Genomic DNA, 25230 nt, shown 5'->3' on the forward strand with positions numbered 1-25230 from the left:
GATCAGAAACAAGGTTTATCTTTCAGCTCATCCACAAACTAATAAATTTGCCCACACTACAGATTTACTTTGTTGTAATCTTTAAAATCTAAACAATGTGCCACTAACTATATTTCTTATGTTATTTTTATGGATTTTTATAATTTATAAAATTCTTGAAACAAATTACAGACTTTTCCACTTTTGCTTCTTCTTCTTCTTCTTCGTTTTTTTATCCATGCTCAAGTTTTCTCTATGCCACTCTTCCTTTGCAATTTTATTATCTCCTTCAAGTTATTTTTTTTACAGTTTGCACTAACAAATTGCACGAAAAAAAAATACATAAGAAGAAAGAAAAACAGAAAATTGCATCTAGTTTCTTGCACAATTTTCTTGTAATTCGCACATTTTCTTACTCCTTACCATTTCTTATACGCTTCACTTTTTCCTTACCTTAAAACAGAACGAAAAAAACAAACACGTCAGACTTACGTAACCATAAAAAGTACTTTGAAAATCATTTCAGACATTAAAAAAAGTAATTTAAATTGTTAATTTAATTATTAAAAAATTTTTAAAAATTCCCAGAATTGTGCCATTTATCTTACACTTTACTAAATCTCCTTTAAAATGATCAATTAATATATTAAATATTTTAGAAACTAAATCAATTCTCTATAAATTTGTACATTTAAACAAAAAAAAAAAGAAAAGAAAAAGTCTTCTTTTCAATTATCTAAAATATTAATTTATAAAATAATTATTAAGATATTTTAATCAAGTTTTAATATTAATATTAGTAACATTTCTTTTTTGTTTTTTCATATCCATTACGTAAAATAACACGAAAATAATTTAAGTTTTAAGAGTTATAATTAAATCTTACTAAATGCTGCCTTGTGTCATTTTAATTTCCAGGGCCTCACGTGTTAGCAGGGTGGAAATGTGTGAATCTAAGAAAAATTGGGGAGGGTATAAAAAAGGTAGGCCTACTCGAACAAGGCACACCCTATTTTCACAGGGACTTTCATAATAACTTATATGGGATTTAATTTTAGGTGTGATGCTATACTTCAAAATCATATATATATTTTTTTGTTGTTATTATATTGTTGTAAGTTTCATATCTCCTTTTTTTTATTGTTCTGGAAAATTTTTATTATTCTCCTCTTTCAATTTTCTAACTTTTGTTGACGTTATTGACATCTTTTTGTTCCAATGTTGCTTTCTTTTATTATTATTTTACCGTGCTTAACACTTTTTTTTTCTTTCTTGAACTGTTCACCACTTTGTTTCTCCAACAAAATAAAATTATGAAAACACAACAAAAGATGAAGCAAAATAGTATTAAAATAATAATAAAAAAAAGAATGATTTATTAAAAGAAAATTCTTATATATATATATATATATACGCTTAGCAGCGTGTTACCGAACGATTGATTTCTAAATTACGTTTTAATAAAGTTCATACCATGAGCTTGATTATAGAAGTAAGGCATTTCTATTTATTTAATTATAACAAAGTCTTGCGGATGCTTCCTCTTTGATTTAATGAATTCGCCTGTTTTCCTTCTGACCAGTAAATTAAGTTGGTCTGCAGCCACAGTCACTAGAGTGCTTGTGATGAGTTAATGGAACACACCAATTACATAGCAAAGTGCGATTTCGACAAGTCACAAATCTTACTGATTTTGAATGCGATTGAATGATGTCGTGAAGTTAACTTGCAATTTGTTCTCGTTAATGCATTCTAAATCTTATTTAATGATTTTAAATGACTGCTAAGTTGATATTTAGAAGGAAATGACACACTTTGTAAGTTAAGCAGGAGAAACTAGAAATGTGTATTTTCGCTCTTAATGGTAGAAGTAATTAGAACGGAAAGAAATTGATAAATGTTAAATAATTTATTATTAAGTCTTCTTTATATAAAATGAAAATGTTTTCTGAATTTTATTTCATACGAAAATGGCTTAAAATAAAAGTTTTAAACATGATTATACCGTGTAATAACATCATACGTCGTCCTGTTATACGGTTTGTTTATGATGCCATAATCATTCTGTAGTAGTTATGTTACAGTTCTATAATATTTTATCTTCTTATTTATTTGTACTTTATCCGCTTTCTAATATTTCCTTCTCTTATTTTACTGCACTTTATCCTCTTTTAAACATTTGATACTAGTATTTAGTTACATTTAATGTTATATAAATTTTCTTGCTCATCACCGAATCACACTGTTTATTGTAATTTGCATATTCATTTTACTTTTTATTGATATATTAATGAAAATTCTGTAAAGATATAATATAAAAGTTATTTTTATAAAATGTATATTTTAATTTCTTTCCATAATAATTAGAATTTATGTAATTTACATATTAATCAATCGCCTTAACTATGTTATACCTTATTTATATTATAATTATTTTTCTTTGTTACTATCGTTATATCAGTTAGTTTAGTATAAATAGTGGGATTAATTTCTTTATCCTGCTATTTATTTGAGATGATTGGTTTCTCCTTCGTTGATATTTTTTTCCTTTTATTTGCATTCTATCTTATTGGTTCTTCAGCTAAATTTTATTTATGTTAGAATAATTAGTTTTTTTTCGCTTCTTTAGATGCGTATTATCTTTAATCAGTTTTACTTATTTATGTTTAGATAGAGTTTACTTTCACTCTTCTTTAACCGAACTCTATCAAACTAAAGAATTCTTTAGAAAAATAAACTTTCTACAGAGTAGAAAATACTAATAGGAAAAAAGAAATTATTCAATTTAAATTAAAATAACTAAACTACAAGTGATGTTTAGAAAGAAGGAAAGATGAATGTCACAATAAATAGAATAACTTTTAATAATTTGAGTATTCATTTTCGATAAACGATCATTTGCTTCTTTAATTATCTTTCTTTTATTCGCTATTATTGCTTTTATGGTAATTTTTGAATGAATGTATTTAATGGTACTACCTTACTGCTTAATGATTTCTCATGAGACAATCATTCGTCATTTAAGTTGTTAAGTTGTCACTTATAACTATTAATGTTACATTGAAATCGGTATAAAACGAAGGAAAAAAAATATAAAAAAAAAAGGCTATAGAATTACTAATTTTGATATTATCTCAAAAATATTTACTGCTACAAACTCATGTAAATATCATTTTTGTTTATTATCAAAATGATTTACTACACGTAATATTTTTCTCTATAATTATTACATTTTTATGCTTAATTACTAATATTTCTTTAGATAATTATTCCTCGTCGAGTGATTATTTTAAATAATTAGAAAAATTTTTCGTGTTTAGATCAAATCAGATTTTATTTAATCGTAAATTTTAAGAAAATTTCAATGTAATTTTTATTTTAAAATGTTAAAAATAAATTAACTGTTTATTATTATTTTTTAATCAGAAAAACTCGATATATTTTAATTAAAAGTAAAAACTTCATTTTTTAAAATTTTATTTTATCGTTAAAAAAAATATATATATATATATCATCAAACTGGAATATTTATTTTTAGAAAGGAAATTTATCATCACAAAATAATCTTCTTTGAATAATTTTAATTGCAAAGATAAATTTTTAAAATACCTCTTTGACTATCTTTCTAACACGGCAGTAAGAATGAATCAGCATGAAATGATTCGTGGAGTAAATGTAGCATATTTTGAAAATTTTACTTATCATCCTTGATATGTCTGCTTTAAAATTTTTCCACTTCATTCGAACATTTTTGAATAAATTTATTACGAATTTATTCACTGAACCAAGAACTTTCTAAATTAAATTGTTTAAATATTCTACGCGTGAAATTTTAATTAAAATTTTAAAATCTTTTCATATTAATATTTATATTATTATCATATATCCGCACGTTTAAATTATACTTTTATATATATTCTCTAAGAAAATGATAATTGGGAATAAAATTATGATAGAAGATAAAGGACTCTTCACGACATAACTTGTGTTATGTATCCATTGTCAAATGTCGTTTCGATGTTCAAGGAGTCATTTCTCAATCTGCTTCATCTTCAGATATACTATGTCACATCTGCCATACGTTTTATATTATGTCAACTATGATGAGATACACTTGCCTAAATATCTAACCTACCATATCGAGGGATGGTAGATATGGGATTAACTATAATCCTTCTTTATATAATCTGACAGTGATATGAGGGAGGAATAATAAAAAAAAAACTAGTAAAAATCGATTTTTCTTCCTTAATCTTATATCTGTTTCCCTTATATCTGTCTCTCTTAATTGTCTGTTATAATAATTAAAATCGAATTTTCGATATAATTTTTAATACTTTAACAGATATTAAAGCGAAAGAATTTTTAAAATTTTGAAACTTTGAATCTCTTGAGAGTTCATTATAGGTTTTAAAGATAAAATGTGTAATATCTACAGTACTGTAATGTCCTAGAAAAAAATAGAAGATCCTTTTGACTTGTTCTGAAATTTGAAGATTTATATCTCTTTGCCTGATGGACTGGATCTTGATAAATCTCTAATAGTGGAAGTGTTATGGATATTATAGATTTTATAAAATGGAAAAGCCGTTAGATTTCGAAAGATCTACAAAGAAGTTTTAGTGGAATTCCTTTACTATTATTATTATTATTTATTGTACTTTACTGAAAATATTATTATTTTAACATGTTTTTATTTATTTGGAATGTTAATGAATAACTCGTATATTTGTTTATCCATTTAAAAATAGGTAAAATATTAAAAAGTTCTAATATGATAAAATCAAATATATACTTTAAATTATATAAAGAATTATTAATAAACAATTTAAAAAGAATATATAGGACCTATTCAATAATTAACACGTTTAAAAGCAATCATTATGATTTTTAAAGAAATCTTCTTTAGGAAACTGTCCAAAAATCTTTCAAATCTCCATTTTAATCTTTAAAAACTTTAAAGAATGATAGAAATAACTTTTTAAATTTTCATTTATTCTTCTTGTTTGGTTCTAACAGTTGCCAACTTTACTAAAACAATTGGAGTCATGCGGATTAAGAACAAAAGATGTTTACATGACGAAAGCATTAAAATGATTATAATTACTAAACATTGAAAACTTTATTTAGAAGTAAAATATTCCGTTTTTTAATGGCCAACTTTTCTATTGTAAAGATAATTTATCGCGTACCTTTGTCTACGGAATCTGTACTTATCCATTCTTCGAATCTTACAGTTCCATTAACACTTAACAATGTTTAGGCTGTTTCCACATTCTGGACAAAGATTAAAGACAGCTTAACAACTGCCTCTTATCTCTTGATGTCCTCTATAGAGTCACCTTATCTCGTTTCTGTTAGCTTCCACTTCTGTGATTTGGGGAGCCAATCAACTTCTCTAACTTTAATCCATTAACAAAATTTTTGATTGTGAATTTCTATTAAATTATCTCTTTATAAGATTTAATTTATCCCGTAATTATTATTATTATTATTCTCAGCTGGATAGGGATCAAACCTGATTAAGGATATTGGCCAGTTATAAATTCTAAATGACCGTGAAAATAAACAGTAAATCATAACACTTGTTGAATAATTATTAAATTCTCTTGAGAATATTGATGTTTCTAACGATAAATGGAATAAGAAGGATATTAAATAAATTCCTTTTTCGTTTAAAAGTTAAATTGTAATATCAATTTTACATAAGGGATTTTAAGCTTTACAACTCGATGTAATTACATTTAATAATTTTTATTTTTTTATTCTATTTTTTAATGGATATTTAAATGTTATTTTTTTTTATCGGGGAATTATATTAATATAATTTGAAAATATTTAAATTATGTTTAAAAGAATTTTGGAAGTTTTGTTAGGTTATATACTACTTTAAAAAATTCTTCTTTTAATAAAGAATAAAGAGGAAATTTAATAAGAAAGAATTAAATATATTATAGAAAAAATCAAATATATATATAAATATAATTCAATCTCTTCTATAGAATCAATATAAATTTAAAATTATATTGAATTTTTCCATTGAAGTTTATTAAATATATTTTTTAGAAGTATATATATATAAAGGCCTATATATAAAAAAAACTTTTTCGAGTACAATAGATAAGCTTAGATTCAAAATATTGTTTGTTAACAATAATTGAATTCAAAATAAATATACTCAAATAAGAATACAATATTAAATACAATTTAAAATTCAGAAATATCAACACGAAAATATATATATATATACATATATATTGTATATATTTTTTTCTCCCCTTCTTCTTTATCTAGATACAGTATTTACTTAATTAAACTTATTCATGTTGAAATTAAATGTAAACCAAATTTACGTACTTAAATTATAAAATTAAATTGTTAAGTTAAATTTACTTAAGCGCAAATTTTAATTGGCAAAATAATTTATNCAATTTTCTATTAGAAATTGAATTTTTACAAAATATGTTTTATTTATTAAAAATATTATTACATGTTTCGATTTTTAAATTTCATATATATATATATATTCTTAATATCACCAACCTTTGATTTTAATTTTAATTTGTTTTATTGTAAAATTTGTAAAATTAATACACAATTCTATTGCCATAACTTAAGCAATTACAAGAATGAGAATGAAGTAGAAATGACGTATCCTTAAGGCTAGATCTAATCTCTTGTTTAATTTCCTTACCACAACCCAGATTAAGCAGTAACCCGGTAATTAATTTTCACTAATTCAAGATTTACGAATTTTAAAGGATTATCAATTTACAATAAAATTCTCTTATCGTTATAACGTTACTTTAGATTAAATGATATAGCGAAGTTTTTAGTATTTTAAAGCGCTTCAATGCCTCTAGATAACGTTAAGCTCATTCTTGCAGTAACTAAGTATATCTAGTATTGATATTTGCAAATTTGTTTATGGAATAATTATAAAATCAATCACCCAAAAATAATTTAAATCAATCAATTTAAACTAGACTTTTATAATTAAAAATGTGAATTAAAACGATAATGTACTGGCATTCATCTGTCACTGTTTATATTAGAGCAGATAAGGAAGTAAAAATCAATAATACAAGCTCCAATTTTGGGATAAATGATCTGGTTTTGATGTTAAATGTTGATTAAAACTTATAAAATTTTGTGTTGAAAGTTAATAAAATTATATATCAGTTTCCAATAAATCGTAGTATTTTGTCAGTTTTCATTAATTAAGAGAAGAATAGTTAAAATCTACATAAATTAAAATTTTTCAAAGCTTTAATTATCTCTGTTACGAGCATAACTAATTAAGAATAAGTAAGTATCTCAAGAGAAAGTCGTACGAGTAAGTAATATTTTGTACCAGTTCTACTCCAGTACATTAATTTTTTTTTAATGTATTAATCACTTCAATTCGTTTCGGAACTTAATTGTATTTTAAAAAAATAACTGGCAGAACCATAATAACACGAACAAATAAATAAAAAAAAAAAAAAAAACAAAAAAAGTGGGCCGGAAACTCGTGATTAGTAACTACAGATCATCCTCCAAATTCACGTTCCAAACTCGAAAATTATCCACTTTAGAAGACCGGACGCATCACTGGACTGAACATAACTAGCAGGGTGTTACACAGTTGAGCAGCTGACCGGAAAACAGGGCTGAGGATATGACGTCACGGCAGGGGGTCTAATTGTTACCTAATCCTCTCGCACACGTCACTATAAGGAGCAAGAGTTTTAGTGATTAATGGTATCTACTGCTATGAAGACGTAAACTTGAACCAGGGAATATAAGGTGTGACCATACTACAGAACCGGACTCCAATGGACAAGAATATTTTGGGCGGGTCGAGACGTAATTATAGAAGGACGGCAGGTGACATGCAGAAGGCATTTTGGCTATTCTATACTCTCCTCCCGTAGGTATGGCTAATATAATGTTAAATGTCCTTAAAAAAAAAAAAAAAAATAGTTTGTGTAGGTAGATTAGTCTCGGTTGCAAAAATTGAAGGCGTTGCGCGTTTTCTGAGACTTCCCTAAGATTTATTCTTTATTTCATTTTTTTTTAACGAGTGACACAACACGTGATTAAACATTCAAACTTGCAATTCGTATACGTAAAAAAATGGGTTTGGACAATTAATGTATTCACCTTGAATAAGAGGCCCTTTAGGAGTGTTCGTATAGACTTATGTAGATATACAAAACTTAATTAATTTTTTTCTTTTTTTTTAACTTTTCAAAGATTGTATCCTGCAATTATACAATTCAACATTAAGTGAGAGATAAATCTCTTAACTGTAGAGGAAATAGGCGTATTCAAAAGATAAACTGAATTGCAAATCTCTTTTTACACTTCTATATTGTAAGTTTCTTATCGGCTTACAAAACAAGGTGTAAAAGTTCGAATTACACTAAATTCCTATTAGAATTATCGATTTTTATTTAAAAAAAATCGATACTTTGAGCAGTATAAAGTTCGAATGACATCACGTTACCGTTAAATTCGAGCTAAACTTTCTCCCCAAAAAAGATCACATCATGTAGCCACCAAACCAGAGGGTTTCCGCGGTGAACTGGTCTTTCGGCACATCCTCAGGCAGTTGACTGAGAGGTGCCATTTCTCATTTCTAGACCCCCTCCCTCTAGGGTATGGGGTAGAATATCGATTCGCTATGACTTTCTGCGTCATCAGTTGCGCCCCTCCCCTCAAGAGGTTTGCAGAATACCTTCCCCCCCGTACACCTTCCACGAATTCGGGGTATATTCTTGTTACGAAACTAATAAACTCGGTAAATCCATGCTACAACGGATTGTGACGGGTGCGTGGCTCTTCCCCCTTTTACCAATTTCTATACCCAAGAGAAAAGGAGAAAGAAAAATTCGGCACCCACTGAATATTTAACGGAGATATATTAAACTTCGGATAGAATGAAATCACAGAGAATTTCTTCTCTTTGACACTCCTCTATCCTTCAATTACTGTCCTCCCTTTTTTTAGTGGTCGATTGAAATTCCATTTTTGAAATATTTCACGGGGGGGAACTTAATTGACGAACCATGGATTGACTTTATTCTGACAAAATGGCGTGTAGAAAGAAGGCAAAGGAACTTAGTGTTATAACATTACATTACATTTATTACTTTATTTTCGTTGCCAAGCTGCTTAACTTTATCATTATTATAAGCGTAAATTCTATTTAAAATTTCTATTATTATTGCTCATCTTAACTTCATATATATAAATTTTTATAAATATAATTTATTTATAGAAAATATTAAAAGAATGTTTATTTATATGTAGATTTTTCTCTTAAGAAATAAACTTATTCCTTTAGTAGAAAAATATTAATGAAGTTTGAATATNTAAAATTCTTTTTAAAAAAACAACTCTTTTGAAGTTTAATTTTTCTTCTAAAATTATATTTAATGAAGTTACATGTTTTTTATGTTCGTTTTTTTCTCTTTTCTATATTTAATTTTCTTGTGAATCTTTCAACTATAAAATTAAGTTTTTACATAAGCTGAAAACGCCCCAAGGCTGTAAAAATAACTGATATTGTATATCTTTTTAATTAACTCTTCCCCCCATCATACTATTTTTCTCTTCACAATTATAGTCCGTTCGTTTGAATATCCGAAGCTTCACTTAAATTGTTATTATTTTTTTATAATTAACCTTTTCTGTATCCTATTTTTTCTCTAACAATGAAAAAAAAACTTATTTTAATATAATTTATATATATATATGTATATATTTTTTTAAGATAAACAGTTAGAAAAAAAAAGGTCTATTATTTTCTTTGTTATAACTAATACATTATTATAATCTTTTTTTCTTTTCGTGTAATTAACTCGGTAATATTTGTATTTTTCCCAATGCAGATAATATTTATTCTGTTATAGAATATTCGCTTCAATAATTGAAGCTTAATAAGACATTCATGACATTTCGAATTTGCATCGAAATAGCTGTTTAGGGTACACTTCTCGGATAACTGAAGCAGACTAAATTACTCATCAAACGTCATCTTATTCGTAATCATCCTCATTTTGAGTAATTATAACTCAAGTTTATTTATCTTTTCAATTATTCAGCAACAAAATACAGTTTCGGTTACGTTACTTATCGTGAAAGCAATAGGTCATTTTATATGTTATTTCTCTATTTACAAGAGAAGAAATGTTTAGATAATAATAGAATTAAAGGAGAAGAGAGTTAAATAAATAAATAAATAAATAATAATAATAAAAACAATTAAAATTTTCGATGCCTTATTTAAATTCAAATTTTTTGACAAAACGAGCGTAGAAAATTTGAATTCCCAAAGGCAATAATTTTGACACAAAGTGCATTGTATTGAATTGCCTATCCCGACGAGTGATTAAAGTGATGGATGGATGGTGGCAAACGGAAACAAAGGATTTCGGACAAAGATGTCTGTAGCTTGTGCGAGGTTAGTTGCTTATTTTCCATGCTTGTTGAACATGTTATAAATGGCTGAGATTAAAGATGACCCTGATGAATAACGGTCGCTGCATTAGTGCTTTTTAAAAACGATGATGTGCTTTGTAACGTGTTCAAATATTTGATAACTGTCCTGAATTCTGTTTCTAAACTACACAATTTTCTATTAGAAATTGAATTTTTACAAAATATGTTTTATTTATTAAAAATATTATTACATGTTTCGATTTTTAAATTTCATATATATATATATATATTCTTTTATTTTCTTAGGGCTGAGGGAGAAATACTCCGACATGTCCTGTATGAGGCAGAGATGGAAGACGGCTGTGACATCCCTTCTACTACTATTAGGTCTAGTCCACCTGATAAAGGCAAGAAGAGGAAGTAAGTAGTCTAATGCATTCTTATCATCTGTCAAGTGCTTCTTTTTGGAGGTATATTATGTAAATTAGAAGAGAAAAACTGTAAGCTGCAGCGGAATGTTTCGGATGAAGATAGCGTATCTCCTTATGTCTATAGGCCATAATTCAGATGATAATCAGAATATTTTAGGGCTCGCACATCTTTTTTTTTTTTAAAAAAAAGAAACATCTACTTAATTTCACCCTACCCCGATTTAGAAGTGCTCGTTAAAATCAATCCTTGGGGAATTAAAAAAAATATATATCATAAGTTAAAAAGACATTCTAATACTCGCGTAGTAAATTATTCATGTGTCTTTTACAAGGTTTCTTGAAAAACAACTATTGAAAAAAATATTTTTAATATCAGTCCTTCTCTAAAAAAGATTAAAATATGTATCCCAACATATGCAGTTTGGCTTTTGTTACCAGAGCGTACCTTTCGGACAATAGGTATGGGAGGGGATGTTAGTAAGGCTGGTAGAAGGACGTCACTCATAAATTCAAGAACGTCAGTAGAGCAAGAGAGTTGATTTATTGAATGCAAGCAAAGGTCGAGAGTTGGGACTCTACAACTATTATTAAGAAAAGAGAAAAATCCGACAAGTAAAATTGTATGTAGACGAAAAGAATTCTTTTTATCCCTATTGCTTGTTAAATATTAAAAGCAGCAAGTTTATGGATTATTAAAACTTTCTGAAGAATATCCTTTTTCCAGAAGAAGAAAAAAAAAAAAAACAAATTGTATAGTGATCTCATTTGAGTTAACCTTAAAATGCAAGAATTTTAAAGTAACAATATTCAAAGTCGACTTAAGACGAACAGAATATTCTATCTGCTTTTGTTATGTTGAAAAATATGAATGAAATTGAAAAGTTTTTTTTTTTTTGTTGTGAAAGTTATTTAACTTTTTGATATTTTGATAAAATCTCTTTGACTATTGAAATTTTTAAACCGTCCAGTTTTAAATTTTGCAATTTTATATGTTTATAGACTACTTTGTTATATTGTTTTTTCGTCTGTTTTCATCTAAACATTTCGTTTTCTTTGTCAAACTTTTTCTGTTTTCTCCATCTGTTTTTCTTTTTTTCTTTTTTAATTTATCTAGTTTTTCCAATTTTTTTTAAATATTATTTTTCTGATTTTATCAATTTTCTAATATTCCATATATATTTTATTGTATCTTTCTATCAAACTTTTAATGTTTCCGTCTTCATAAATTTTTTTATGTTCGATTCTTTACCATTTTTTTCATATTTTTCCTAAGGATTTTCCGTACAACCATTCCATTTCTCTTTTTATTCCATTATATCAAACTTTTTGATGATTCTTTTCACACCTCACACAATATCTATACTTATGAGATTTATATTAAAAAAAATAATAATAATTTTATCTCCCAAAGAACCCTATAAGCAATTTTATCATTGTAGACATATCTAGAAAGAGAGAGAGAAAGAGAGAGAGAGAGAGGAAAAAATGATACTATATATTTGAAAAACCTTAGAGATATTTTTAATGCTGAATCATCGATTTAACCTCGAGAGTTGGCTATTAAATCAAAATTCATTCTACGATTTAATATTTTTGGTTAAAATTGCTAGAAACATAAATCATTGCGAATCATGTAACGAAATGTGACTGTCAATTGCAGATATGTTTGTCCAGTATTGATTTATTTGACTGCTTTCTGCATTCCGTTTCCACAATGTACAAAACCAAATAGTCATCGTTATTAAGCCATTTTATATTGGGAATAAAGCCTTATATAAAATTTTAAAATGAGAAAAATTTAGTATCCACAATTCTTATTTGTTCCTCGTTAGATATTCCCATCTCTCATTAGCATTGTTTACTCATGTGGTTAGTTTTCATTTAACAATTCAAAAACAAGCGAGCAAATACAGTTTGCTGCTTCAAATTCCCCTTTGTTTACACAATTCTGTTGCAATGATCAAAAGCATGATGATTTGTAATGGGAATTAATGAGATTATTGTAGACATTTATTATCATTTTCAATTTTATTTACATTTTTTTTTTTTTTACACCTAACTGGATTTTCTATTGAAAAATCAAGCCAAGCAAACATTATTTTAATTTTTTCTACACTTTTTTTTTTGCATTTTTTATAACAAGTTTTTAAAATTCTTTTTAAAAAAACAACTCTTTTGAAGTTTAATTTTTCTTCTAAAATTATATTTAATGAAGTTACATGTTTTTTATGTTCGTTTTTTTCTCTCTAAAAAAACAATTATAAACGTTCTACAAATGCATTTTTATTCAATATTATCTTCCTTTTTTTAAAATTTTATCTTTATACTGTATTTTATATGAAGATAAATTATTCGTATATAAAACAAAATAAATAAAAAACAACTAAATAATTCAAATTTTATTTTTCAAACATCAAGTAACATACTTTTGAAATTTGACAAAACTCTGTTTATAAATTATAATTCGAATTCCTGGAGGAAAGTTACAATTTTATATTCCACAGAATTCCTAATTTGCATTTTTTAATTTTCTATTCTCTTCTGTTTTATTGGAACTTTTAAGTTATTAATTTTTATATCGTTACAGTTGTATTTTTTTTTTATTTTATTCTAATAAATTTTTCGTTTTCCTGTATCTATCACTTCTAGCTTTTTATAGCAATATTTTCTATTGCCTTACACTTTGAATATAATTTTTTTTTTAAATCATTTTTTAATGTTTCTTCCATAACAGAAATTCTATTGTTTCCCTAAATTTTTCACATTTTTTCTCCCTATTTTTACTTTTTCAACTCTTTTTTTTTCTTTTAAAAGAAACAGGGGAGGGGGAAAAAGATTTTTTATTTTCGAAATTCTTTCTGTTTCCTTTTTCTCGCCGATTCTTCCTCTGTTTTCTCTTGCTATTTTCTTATTTTTCTTTGTTTCTTTTCACTTTTATTTATCTCTAGGCATTTTTACCATTTTATAAATTTATTCTAAATATTATATTATTATTTTTCTTTTAAAATTTTATTTTTTAACACCTTATATAGGCCTATATGTAATAATATTTAAAATTCGAATTTTTTTTTTTTTTTATAAATGTTCTTGAATTTGTTTTACACAATTTTTTTTATAAGAAAGAATAAAAGTAATTTTCTTTTCTTTTAAAAATCTAAATAAAAAAAGCAGAAAAATCAGTAAACTTATATTCACTTTCAGAAGGTATAAATATATTGGATTTTTCAAAAAGTTTATTCAAACAACCATCACGACGAAGGTCATTTATTTTCTTTCTTCACCATATTAGTGAGAAAAGAGATAAACAAGAGATGAAGCCAGAGACGTAAATTGAACTTCTCTCGAAATTCGATGCTTGATTCCTTTATATATAATACAGAATAGTTGGATAAGGGGGGGAATGCCCGAGGCGAATTATGTCCTAGAGTGGTTCCTTTTCTAACGTATCCTAGATGGGTTATTAGAATTTCATATTTTAACCTTCTATCACTCATCGACTGCAGGAGCAGAATTTGAATTTAAACTAAAACACAATCCATGGTCTACTGGGTATTTACTTATACAGTTTCAAAGCAAATAGCCTCAAGGTGTGCAACTGAAAATAGATGCCTATATCTATACTCTTGAGATGGAAACAGTGACATGTGACCTATCTTTACTACATCGTTCACTTTAAAATTTTGTTTTATTAATATTGCTGTTAGTTATAAAGTGATGTTAAAAAATTGTACAGAATTTATTACAACTTTCTGTCAATTAAGATTTTATATATATATGAATTTCTTTTTTCTTTTAAAGAAACTTTTAAAGAGCTGTTGTGAATCTGGCGAATTTCATTATATATAAAGCATATTCTGTATATATATAAGCCTATATTTTTTTTATCCTAGATTTTTAAGGAGGGGTTATTGAGAAGAAATAATTTTCCTCTCCAGAAAACTTGTGACTCAGCAAATTCGATCATATTAAAAGTAAAGTACCATAAAATGTGTACTAATATTTCATTTACGACGAACAGAAAATTCAGATTAATTTTTTTTTTATTATTATTTAAATTATTTTTCAAGTATTTAAATTTAAAATGCCAAATAATCTTTACTAAAAATACGATGGTGTGCATTATTTTAGATTTAATAAAGTAATGTTGAGATCTAATTTGTAGAATGATTTATAAGAAAGGTTCTAAAGTTCTGTTTAGATTTATTGTATATATTTTTCAGTAGGTAAAGTTACCGTTTTCATACTTCTAAACCAAGATTTTATAGTTTAGACTAATGTGATTTTTTATTTATTTATAATAATATAAAATTTAATGTAAGTTTATATAGTGTAAGTTATCTGTAGATGTTTCTTAAGGCTGTAAATTCAAAATAAATCTTTATAATCTAGAAAATGGCCCGTTTAGAGGTAGCTATCTGAGTAATATATTACTTCTTTCTTAAAATACTATATTGTTTTGCAGTTTATTATCGTTAGCTCTTATAACATTGCTAAAATCATAAGCTATCATAAAATCAAAGTGCTAGATATGCTGTAATAAGTCACTCTAGTTGAGTATACTGATGTCCTGTCTACACACTCACCTTGTAAAAGTTAGTAAGCGATCTATTCAGAACTGTTTATTACGATCTCCACTCTGAGATTATAGAAGTCTCCCTTTAAAATATAGGTTAAAGCTGCTTAAGGCTAAATATCTCTCTCTCTCTCCCCCCCTCTTCTACTGTCCTATTATTACAGAGATGTAGAATTTTCTTAAAAATCTGAAGTTTTCCAACGTTAAATCTTTTATAATTCCAGCAAATCAGCTCAGTTATTAAAAAAAAAAAGAAGAAAAGAAATATTTTGAGAACCGTGCATTTAACTCATTAGTAGAAAGTTCTACTAAAGCGCTTTGACTTCTTTATGAGATTTTCTATTTTTATTAATATTCTAGTCTGACCGGAAATTAAACATTAACAAATAAAAATGTGTGATTGAATAAATTATCTTTTTTTTTAATATAACTAGAGTAGAAAATTAAATCAACTTTCTTAACGGCTTTGTCATTGGAATCATCTTTTTATTTTTTTTTCTGGCATCCAGTACATTAATGAGAAAGGAGTGAAAGAGGATAAAAACCTATGAAATAACAAAGAAAATTAAACTATTAGCTAGAAACTGTATTTAACTGAAGATAAGTCGGTTCTCACAAAAGAATTGACAAAAATATATATCTTTAAGCAAAAAATACACTTTTTTTTTTTGGTTTTATGCATCGATTGAAAATATCGGTTACGTGAAAACGGTTCATTAAATTCCATTCCCCCTTCTTATACATTTTTTATTTATTTAAAAAAATTTTTTTTTTTTGTTTTAAATTGAAAAGCATTGGAGGAAAAACACAGAAAAATATGATAAAATTATAAGTTTATTTTTATTGTTGAGTGTCATGATGTCACCAAAGGTCTCAATGCAAAATCCGAATATTCTTGTAGTACATTTACAGTTACTAATTTTTTCGTGTACCTCTGAACCACCATGCACATATTGCCAATTAGAAATCACTGATTAAAACAATAGTTTGTTGATGTGCAATATTTGATTTCTTATAAGAAAAAATAATTTAACAAACATTTTATTAGTAATTATGTAAAATATATACAACTCTACACAGAATCAAGATAAATTTACTTTAAAGATTAAAAAATACATATAAATAAACATCTCCAAACCCGGTATCCAATATAATAAGACACCAACCGAATGCCGTAAATTAATCGGGCTATTTTTAATGCTAAATTCTAAATAAATTACGTAATTAATTTGGCACTAGAGGTAAGCGTTAGGCGCCATCTCTTATTAAAATTAATAATTATAAATATATTAATTAATTTAAATAATTTGGAACCGCTGGGAGAAAAAATCGGCCCGGAGCGGGACTCGAACCCACAACTCCTGCNTTTACTTCGTCTGGAAAGAAATAAAGAAACACTGAAAAGTTAAGAGAACGTGAGAAACAAAAATTAAATAAGAAACAAGCTGCATTTCCGATTTTTCTTTCGTTTTTTTCTCTTTTCTATATTTAATTTTCTTGTGAATCTTTCAACTAATTTAATTACTTTTAAAGTATTTTCTACGTCGTAAACTTTTTAAATATATATATATTTTTTCAAATGATATTACTATTGAATGGGAGTAAACATTAAACATTCTTAATGAGTAAACGTAAATAAATGTCATCTAATTTGTGAGTTTTTAAGTGAATTTTTAATTTATAAAATCGAGAAATTTCTTTGTTTATCACAGGAAAAATATTTCAAAAAATACAGGAATTTTAACGTTATAACATACAAGTCGACCCCCCTATAACACTGTTGATTTTTCCGTTTTATATGAATTCCATGTTGTACGAATCACTTAGATTTTACAAATATCTGAGCTGTTCACAGCCCGGCACACGTATTTGTAAAATCTAAGTGACTCGTACAACATGGAATTCATATAAAACGGAAAAATTAACAGTGTTATAGGGGGTCGACTGTATTTATCATTGAATATTATATTATATATATGTCTGGAATAGGGTTTGAATCCTCGAATTTTGATGCGAAATTAATTAGTTAAAATATCCATTTTATCTATAAAAATCTTTTAAAGAATTTTATCTATTTTTATAAATGAAAATTCTTTTTTTATTAGATTCTCTTATAAAAATATTTATTTTTAATATTCAATAGAACAAAAGAATTGACGTTATATAATTACTTAAAATTAAATATTGAAGTTATGGAAAGTTTCTCATACTTTTTTTTTCATACCTTCAGTTCTAATTTTAAGTAATTATATGACTTTTTCTATTTTAATTCAATGTTTTTTTCTAATTATGAAAATAAATATTTTTACACGTTTGAGTGTTAAATTGAAAATCCTAAATATGTTTTTTATTTTTTTATTTTTTCTTCTCAAAGTCATAAAATTATAGATTAAACTTTTTTTTTTAAAATAATACCAACCAGGTGGTATAGTTTTTATGATTTATATAACAGTAATTTTTGATGTCTTTCTCTCTGTCAGTCATAAATTATAACGTAAGTGTTCTACGTGGATAAACTTACGTGTGGATATCGTATATAGGCCTGCATGTATAAATGGTGCATTATATATATACATACATACATATATATATATATATATATACAGGAAGGGGAAAACTACATAGAAATACTGTACAGAGTTCACTCGAAGATTTATGACTTTGTGATGTATGAAATACGTGACGTGAACTACTCTTTCTCCTTACTTTTCAATTAGTTCAAAGTTTCCAAGGAATTAAACTCTATCAGCTATTTTAATTAATCCTAAGTGATTAAAATTAGCTAATTTTCAATTAGTTTGATTTAGGAATTAGAATTTTCTCTCGAAATTTTAGTTTTATATTATTTTTATTCTTACAAATTTAAAACATTTAAAAATATATAGGCCTATAATCAACTTAAAAAATTAAGAATAAACCAGCTTATGTACTCTATTCTATTTTTTAAAAGATATTCAAAAATAAATTTCTACTAGAAATGTACTTTTAAAAAAGTAAAAGTAAAAAAAATAAAATAACNGAAGGTCAAGGAATTTTTTTTCTTCGTTTCACGAATTTTTCTTTTGGTTTACTCAATCAACTCCGCCCAAAACCTGTTCTAGAGAGAGTAGTCCCACTGGATTGAATGGGACACTTATTTCTGTCCATTGTCCCTCTGTTTACCGCCTTCCGATGTTTACTGTAGGTCTTTACATGCTTTTATTCTCTGACTGACGTCATTTCCTGTACTAATATAAGTGATTTATGTATTTACTGTATTCAAAAACATATTTTTCTTCTTAATCATTTCATACATAAATGATGAAACATTCAAAAAAACTTACCTCTTCTTATAAATATACTGAAGATCTTTTATTCTGTGTAATTGAATTACATTTACTACTTCAGTTATTAGCTTTATGACATGATACATAAAGATTATATATATATATATATATATATACAGGAAGGGGAAAACTACATAGAAATACTGTACAGAGTTCACTCGAAGATTTATGACTTTGTGATGTATGAAATACGTGACGTGAACTACTCTTTCTCCTTACTTTTCAATTAGTTCAAAGTTTCCAAGGAATTAAACTCTATCAGCTATTTTAATTAATCCTAAGTGATTAAAATTAGCTAATTTTCAATTAGTTTGATTTAGGAATTAGAATTTTCTCTCGAAATTTTAGTTTTATATTATTTTTATTCTTACAAATTTAAAACATTTAAAAATATATAGGCCTATAATCAACTTAAAAAATTAAGAATAAACCAGCTTATGTACTCTATTCTATTTTTTAAAAGATATTCAAAAATAAATTTCTACTAGAAATGTACTTTTAAAAAAGTAAAAGTAAAAAAAATAAAATAACTCTTAGTACTTTTTTCAAAAGAAATAACAGTGATAAGCTGCTTAAATCAGCAAAAATAGAAGAAATAAATGCAATTTTAGAGTGAATACTTATAATGGATCATATTATCTGTTTATCTATAAATATATTGGTTTTACTTATGTACATATCTTAAAAATATATAAATATATTCTTAAAAATAGAAAGGAAATAATACTAAAAATATGGTAACGATAGAAGAAAGAATTTCGTAATTTGTTCAAAATACATATTTAATGCTATTCTGATAAAATCTTGTTCATATTTTTAGCAGACAAAATGATGAATTTGTTGTACAATATTGATGTGTAATAGTGCAATATTGATTATAACATAATAACGCGTTAGCAGTATATACTTAATTATAAATGATCGTCTTATAAGTTTATAAAGTAAATTTATAGAAAAATGATTACGTGAATATACAATTCTTAGAGTATGAAAAATGAANGCCAGTGCTGTGGCGCTTCAATCTTTGGCTATGTCTTGGGCTACTCAAATATTTTACGTTTTTGATACTAAATTAACATCTGAAGTATAATTTTTTATTGTTTTTATATTTTTCAATATATTTATTTTGTTTGTACAAAATAAAAAAATAATTTTTAACGATACAATAGTCTTTGTTAGGCTTAACATCGACGAAAATTCAACGCGAAGCGACACGCAACGGATAAAAATTTTAACATCGGACACGTTAAACTATTTTTTCGTACATAAGCCGGTTATCCGAAATATCAGTTATACGAACAACCCCAGTCCCCAATTGATTCGGAAAATCGACGCTCTACTGTATAATTAAGATATTTCGGAATGAAGTCTTTATTATATGTATTGTTAGCACGCAATTTCTTAGATTCCAATCTTAAAAATCTTAAAGGATTATATAGGCCTATATAAAAAAAAAGTAATTTTTATTGTAGAATTTCTTGAAAATCTATTGTTACAATAATAAATTTATATCGTAGGCGCTTTTTTTAATGATTAAATAACATTGTAATTGCTCATATTCGCATCGTTTATTCAATAATTTGAATCGTCGTAGAAAACTAAAACGACAATAGGCGGCATTCAAGAAATAAATAATTAATAATTTAATTTAAAATATTTTCGTACAAGACAGAAACAAATGCATTTATATGTATATAAATACGTAATAAATCAGAATTTGTTGTATAAAAATATTACAAATGATCAAAGTTTAAGAGAAAAGTTAATCCATGAAGTGAAAGCAATCAATTAAGTGACTCCTCCCTGAGGCAACGTTAGAGTGAATTGCCAAAACGTCCAACAGAGGTTAAAAATATAGATTTTTTTTTTTCCTTTTCTTTACGAAAAGAATACCGGTGAGAACAGCGAGAATGTTATAAGAAACAAAAGAATTTCGCCAACCGCTGAACGACAGCAGGAAAAACATACACAAGAGAGAAAACTTTATGATGTCGCCAGTAAAGATAACAAAAGATCATGTTGTAAACTATAGCCACGCTTTTCAGTAAAAAGTATTACTACTTTCTTCAGTTTTCAGAACGTTTTCTAAACTTTCATATAAGAACCACTTGCTTTTTATGAAATTGTGTTTCGATAAACTATTATCGATTAAAAAAATGGTTTATTTTTTTATTTTTTCTCTTTTTTTTTTATATAAAGAGTTTCAATTTTATCAATCTATAAATGTGTATTGGTCATTTATAAATTTATCGAACTTTCGAAACTTGGATTGTGTCTAATATTATTAATGGTTAAAGGAGATTTTTTTTTTATACTTTTAGATAGTGAAGTTTATAAATTTTCAGTGTTGATATAGAAAATTTATTACGCTTTTTTTATATTGTAAAGAAATTATTTTTAAATACACATTTTTCATAAGAAATAGTATCTGATTTATTATTTTTTTTAAATTATTTCCGTTTTTACTTTTCGTTTTCGGTTCGTTCAATTTTTTTTTCCTTTTTATGAATTATCTTTTCGAACTTTTACTTGTATTTTTTTTTTAATCAATTAAATTTTCAAAATGTCTCCGTTTTATTCGCTTTTTAGTTTCCTTTTTATCATTCGCTTTTAGTATCATTTTCTTTTTCTTTTTTCTTCTGTAAAAAACAAACAAAATATGAAGCGAGTAGAGATAAAATTAATGATACTTAAAGCGTACGTTTGTTAAAATCTTTCAGCTTCTTTTACTTTTTCATCCTTTTCTTTCAGTCATTTTACTAATGTTTTATTTGAAATCCGTATAACGAATAAACATTTTACTTTACTTATACAGAGTAAGACATCGCTACAACGAAGTGTCATAATTTCGTTATAACGACATATAAAAAAGAAAAAAAAAGAAAAAAAATTGAGAATTCATGAACGATTTATGAATTCGATATTAAACTGATATGTAACATCCATAAATTTCATTCAACGAACGATATCAATGGATTATGAGAAGAGAACGTTAGAGAAAAGATAGTTTTGTCACATCGTTACATCCCTTCCTATCAAAATTTACTTCAATTCGATCGTGAATTTGATTAATTCTCGCTCTTCCTTTTTTACATTTTTAAACATATTTACTTTGAATTTTGATAATAATAAACATAGATTGAGATAGAAGAAATGTTATTTAAATCGTTGTACCGGATAGAACTTCAACGATACGGAAAAGCAAAATGATAAAGTAGTTCAGAGTGCAAGTTTCTATTCCGGTTTGTTTATAACATGTTTAGAGAATTCATTTTAAATTCTAATACATTATTCAGTCTTCGGAGGGCGTTTCACTCTTCGCAGTATCTTCAATTATATGAGATCATTAATAGGAGAAGTAATAGCGCCCGGGAGAAATAAAAGGTGGAGATGGACCAATGAATAAAACTTCACAAGTATGTTTTTAATTAAAAGAAATGGCTTCCATTCCGTTCTTTGGCATATTCAATGGCTTCTCTATTAGAATTTAGAAGTTATTAAACCCNGTTTTATTCGCTTTTTAGTTTCCTTTTTATCATTCGCTTTTAGTATCATTTTCTTTTTCTTTTTTCTTCTGTAAAAAACAAACAAAATATGAAGCGAGTAGAGATAAAATTAATGATACTTAAAGCGTACGTTTGTTAAAATCTTTCAGCTTCTTTTACTTTTTCATCCTTTTCTTTCAGTCATTTTACTAATGTTTTATTTGAAATCCGTATAACGAATAAACATTTTACTTTACTTATACAGAGTAAGACATCGCTACAACGAAGTGTCATAATTTCGTTATAACGACATATAAAAAAGAAAAAAAATTGAGAATTCATGAACGATTTATGAATTCGATATTAAACTGATATGTAACATCCATAAATTTCATTCAACGAACGATATCAATGGATTATGAGAAGAGAACGTTAGAGAAAAGATAGTTTTGTCACATCGTTACATCCCTTCCTATCAAAATTTACTTCAATTCGATCGTGAATTTGATTAATTCTCGCTCTTCCTTTTTTACATTTTTAAACATATTTACTTTGAATTTTGATAATAATAAACATAGATTGAGATAGAAGAAATGTTATTTAAATCGTTGTACCGGATAGAACTTCAACGATACGGAAAAGCAAAATGATAAAGTAGTTCAGAGTGCAAGTTTCTATTCCGGTTTGTTTATAACATGTTTAGAGAATTCATTTTAAATTCTAATACATTATTCAGTCTTCGGAGGGCGTTTCACTCTTCGCAGTATCTTCAATTATATGAGATCATTAATAGGAGAAGTAATAGCGCCCGGGAGAAATAAAAGGTGGAGATGGACCAATGAATAAAACTTCACAAGTATGTTTTTAATTAAAAGAAATGGCTTCCATTCCGTTCTTTGGCATATTCAATGGCTTCTCTATTAGAATTTAGAAGTTATTAAACCCAATTTAAATCAGTTTTGTAATATCGACGTCGCCCATACTTACGGCGTCGGCACTCTTTTTACTAAAGTCTCAATAGGTGGATACCTTTTCCAATCTGTAAATTAGCGAGAAGCAATAATGAGAGAAGAATTATGTTGAAAATTTTGCAACTTATCTACATTTTATATCCTGTTTTTTTTTTTTTTTCAACATCACTTCCTACTTGTTTAGAATAAGGTGTGTCCATTGTGCTACTCTATATGTAATTTCACTCACCCTTCGATTCTAGAATTTATATATTATATTTCATTATTTACTCCAGTTCAAAATTTTCGATTTATTTCCATAAAAAAAGAAAATATCCTTATAATTCTCATTTAAATAGCGGAATATCTTTTACGATATTTTAAAAATTTATAAGTGTAATAATTTGCAATTTGCCCGATAACACTTAAAAAAATTATTTAGATTTTTATCTATAAAATAAAAATGTGAAATTAACACTTCTAGATCTATATATAGGTTTATTCTGTGATATCTGATGCATATATTAATGCTTTCGAATCCGGAATTAGAATATATTCTCAAGGTCTAAAGCCATTGATCGAAAGTAAAGATAGTAAGTTGAGTCACGAATCGTATCACGAATTAATGAATCAGAAAGGACAGTTGACAACTTTGAGTCGAAGTTGATGAATTGTCGATTTTGAATCAAATCTCCTTATTGTGTATCAAATGAAAATGATTCAGTTTAGATTATTTCCTATCTTAATATACTTTACAGGACATCAGAGTGATTCACTTTATACTAAATTCTAAGTTTCTAAACTTGAAAGGAATCAATGAAGAATGAAATTTATCTATTGCATTACCGAAATTCATGAAAAATTTAAATATTCTTTTTCATAATTCAAACAGGAACAATGTTAATTCTCAAGAGTATAAAATAAGAAAAATTTTAATTAATTTTTTTTTACTAGTTAAAAAAGGAAGAAAGAAATACAAATATACATTTTAAAATTGCATCATTTAAAAATAATGAAAATCATTTCTAATTAAAAATCTAAAGAGAAGAAAAAAAANAATCAGGCTAACTTTAGTGAGAGTGTATACATGGTTAATGTAAGTAAAAGTTATGGAAATAGAGATAAAAATACACAATTTATATTAATAATAATAATAATAATAATATAAATAAAAATTAAAACCTAATTTTATTTAAACAAATTTACAGAAATATTAGAAAATTTGTTATTTCTCTAACTCTTAATTTATTTATGCAAACGAATCATTAGAATTCATAATAATTTACTTCATCGGAGTAATAGGCTTATGGGAAGTGTAATATTATTTAATTCCATTGCTAGCAAACAAGTGAAGTGTTGTCTTTTCACTTGTTTTCGACAAACAGAAATCGTCCCTCGAGTTTAATTACTGAGTACAATCCTTTTCATAGTTACTGTTGTCGAGAAGACTTCATATCCTTTCGTGTTCATCTTGTTTGCATTTACCTGTCACAAAAGTTTTTAAATAAACCGCACGATTATTAACATCACATGCTAAATGTTAATTAGTGAATATTTCTCTATTCACTTGCTACGTTAGAGGATTAATTCTGATGAATATATTAATAAGCTCATCAATTTTAATTCTTGATTTTATTTTAATATATAATTCAGATTTATGTTCTAGCTTATTATTATTATTTTCAGATGCATTTACTGTATATATATTCTGTTTTCTTATAAGTAGAGATTTATACTTTCTTTCTATACTTGGAATTTTGAATGATAGTCAAAGGCGCTGGATTTAGCTTGTTGAAAATGTTTAGTATCATTCGTCTGTTTGTCTGTCACTCGCGGATCGATAACTTTTACTGATCCAAGATCGATAACAGATGCTTGATCGAATGGATTTTTTTTTCTTCTTCTTTTTCCTTTCTTTTTTATTTTTGAAGAAAAATGTGGCTCAATATGAATTATGATCCATTTATAAACATTTATATTTTCATTTATCTGCTTCGTGCAACATTTTGCAAAATTCATCGTTTCGTAAAACATTTGCTGTATATATATATATATATA

The 25230-nt window shown here is 26.2% G+C and overlaps 1 protein-coding gene across 1 annotated transcript in view; it reads left to right on the forward strand.

Moving 5' to 3' along the window:
- LOC111626789 (latrophilin Cirl-like) overlaps positions 1-25230 on the forward strand; it is a 100025-nt gene that overhangs the window by 24285 nt on the left and 50510 nt on the right. The window contains exon 2 of the mRNA XM_023370292.1: positions 10714-10827. Coding sequence (XP_023226060.1) covers positions 10737-10827 — 91 coding nt within the window. The 5' untranslated portion in view covers positions 10714-10736. The remainder of the gene's footprint in view (positions 1-10713; positions 10828-25230) is intronic.

The sequence above is a fragment of the Centruroides sculpturatus genome, unplaced genomic scaffold, assembly GCF_000671375.1.
Source record: "Centruroides sculpturatus isolate CEXI.00-Female unplaced genomic scaffold, Cexi_2.0 scaffold388, whole genome shotgun sequence".
Classification (NCBI taxonomy): domain Eukaryota; kingdom Metazoa; phylum Arthropoda; class Arachnida; order Scorpiones; family Buthidae; genus Centruroides; species Centruroides sculpturatus.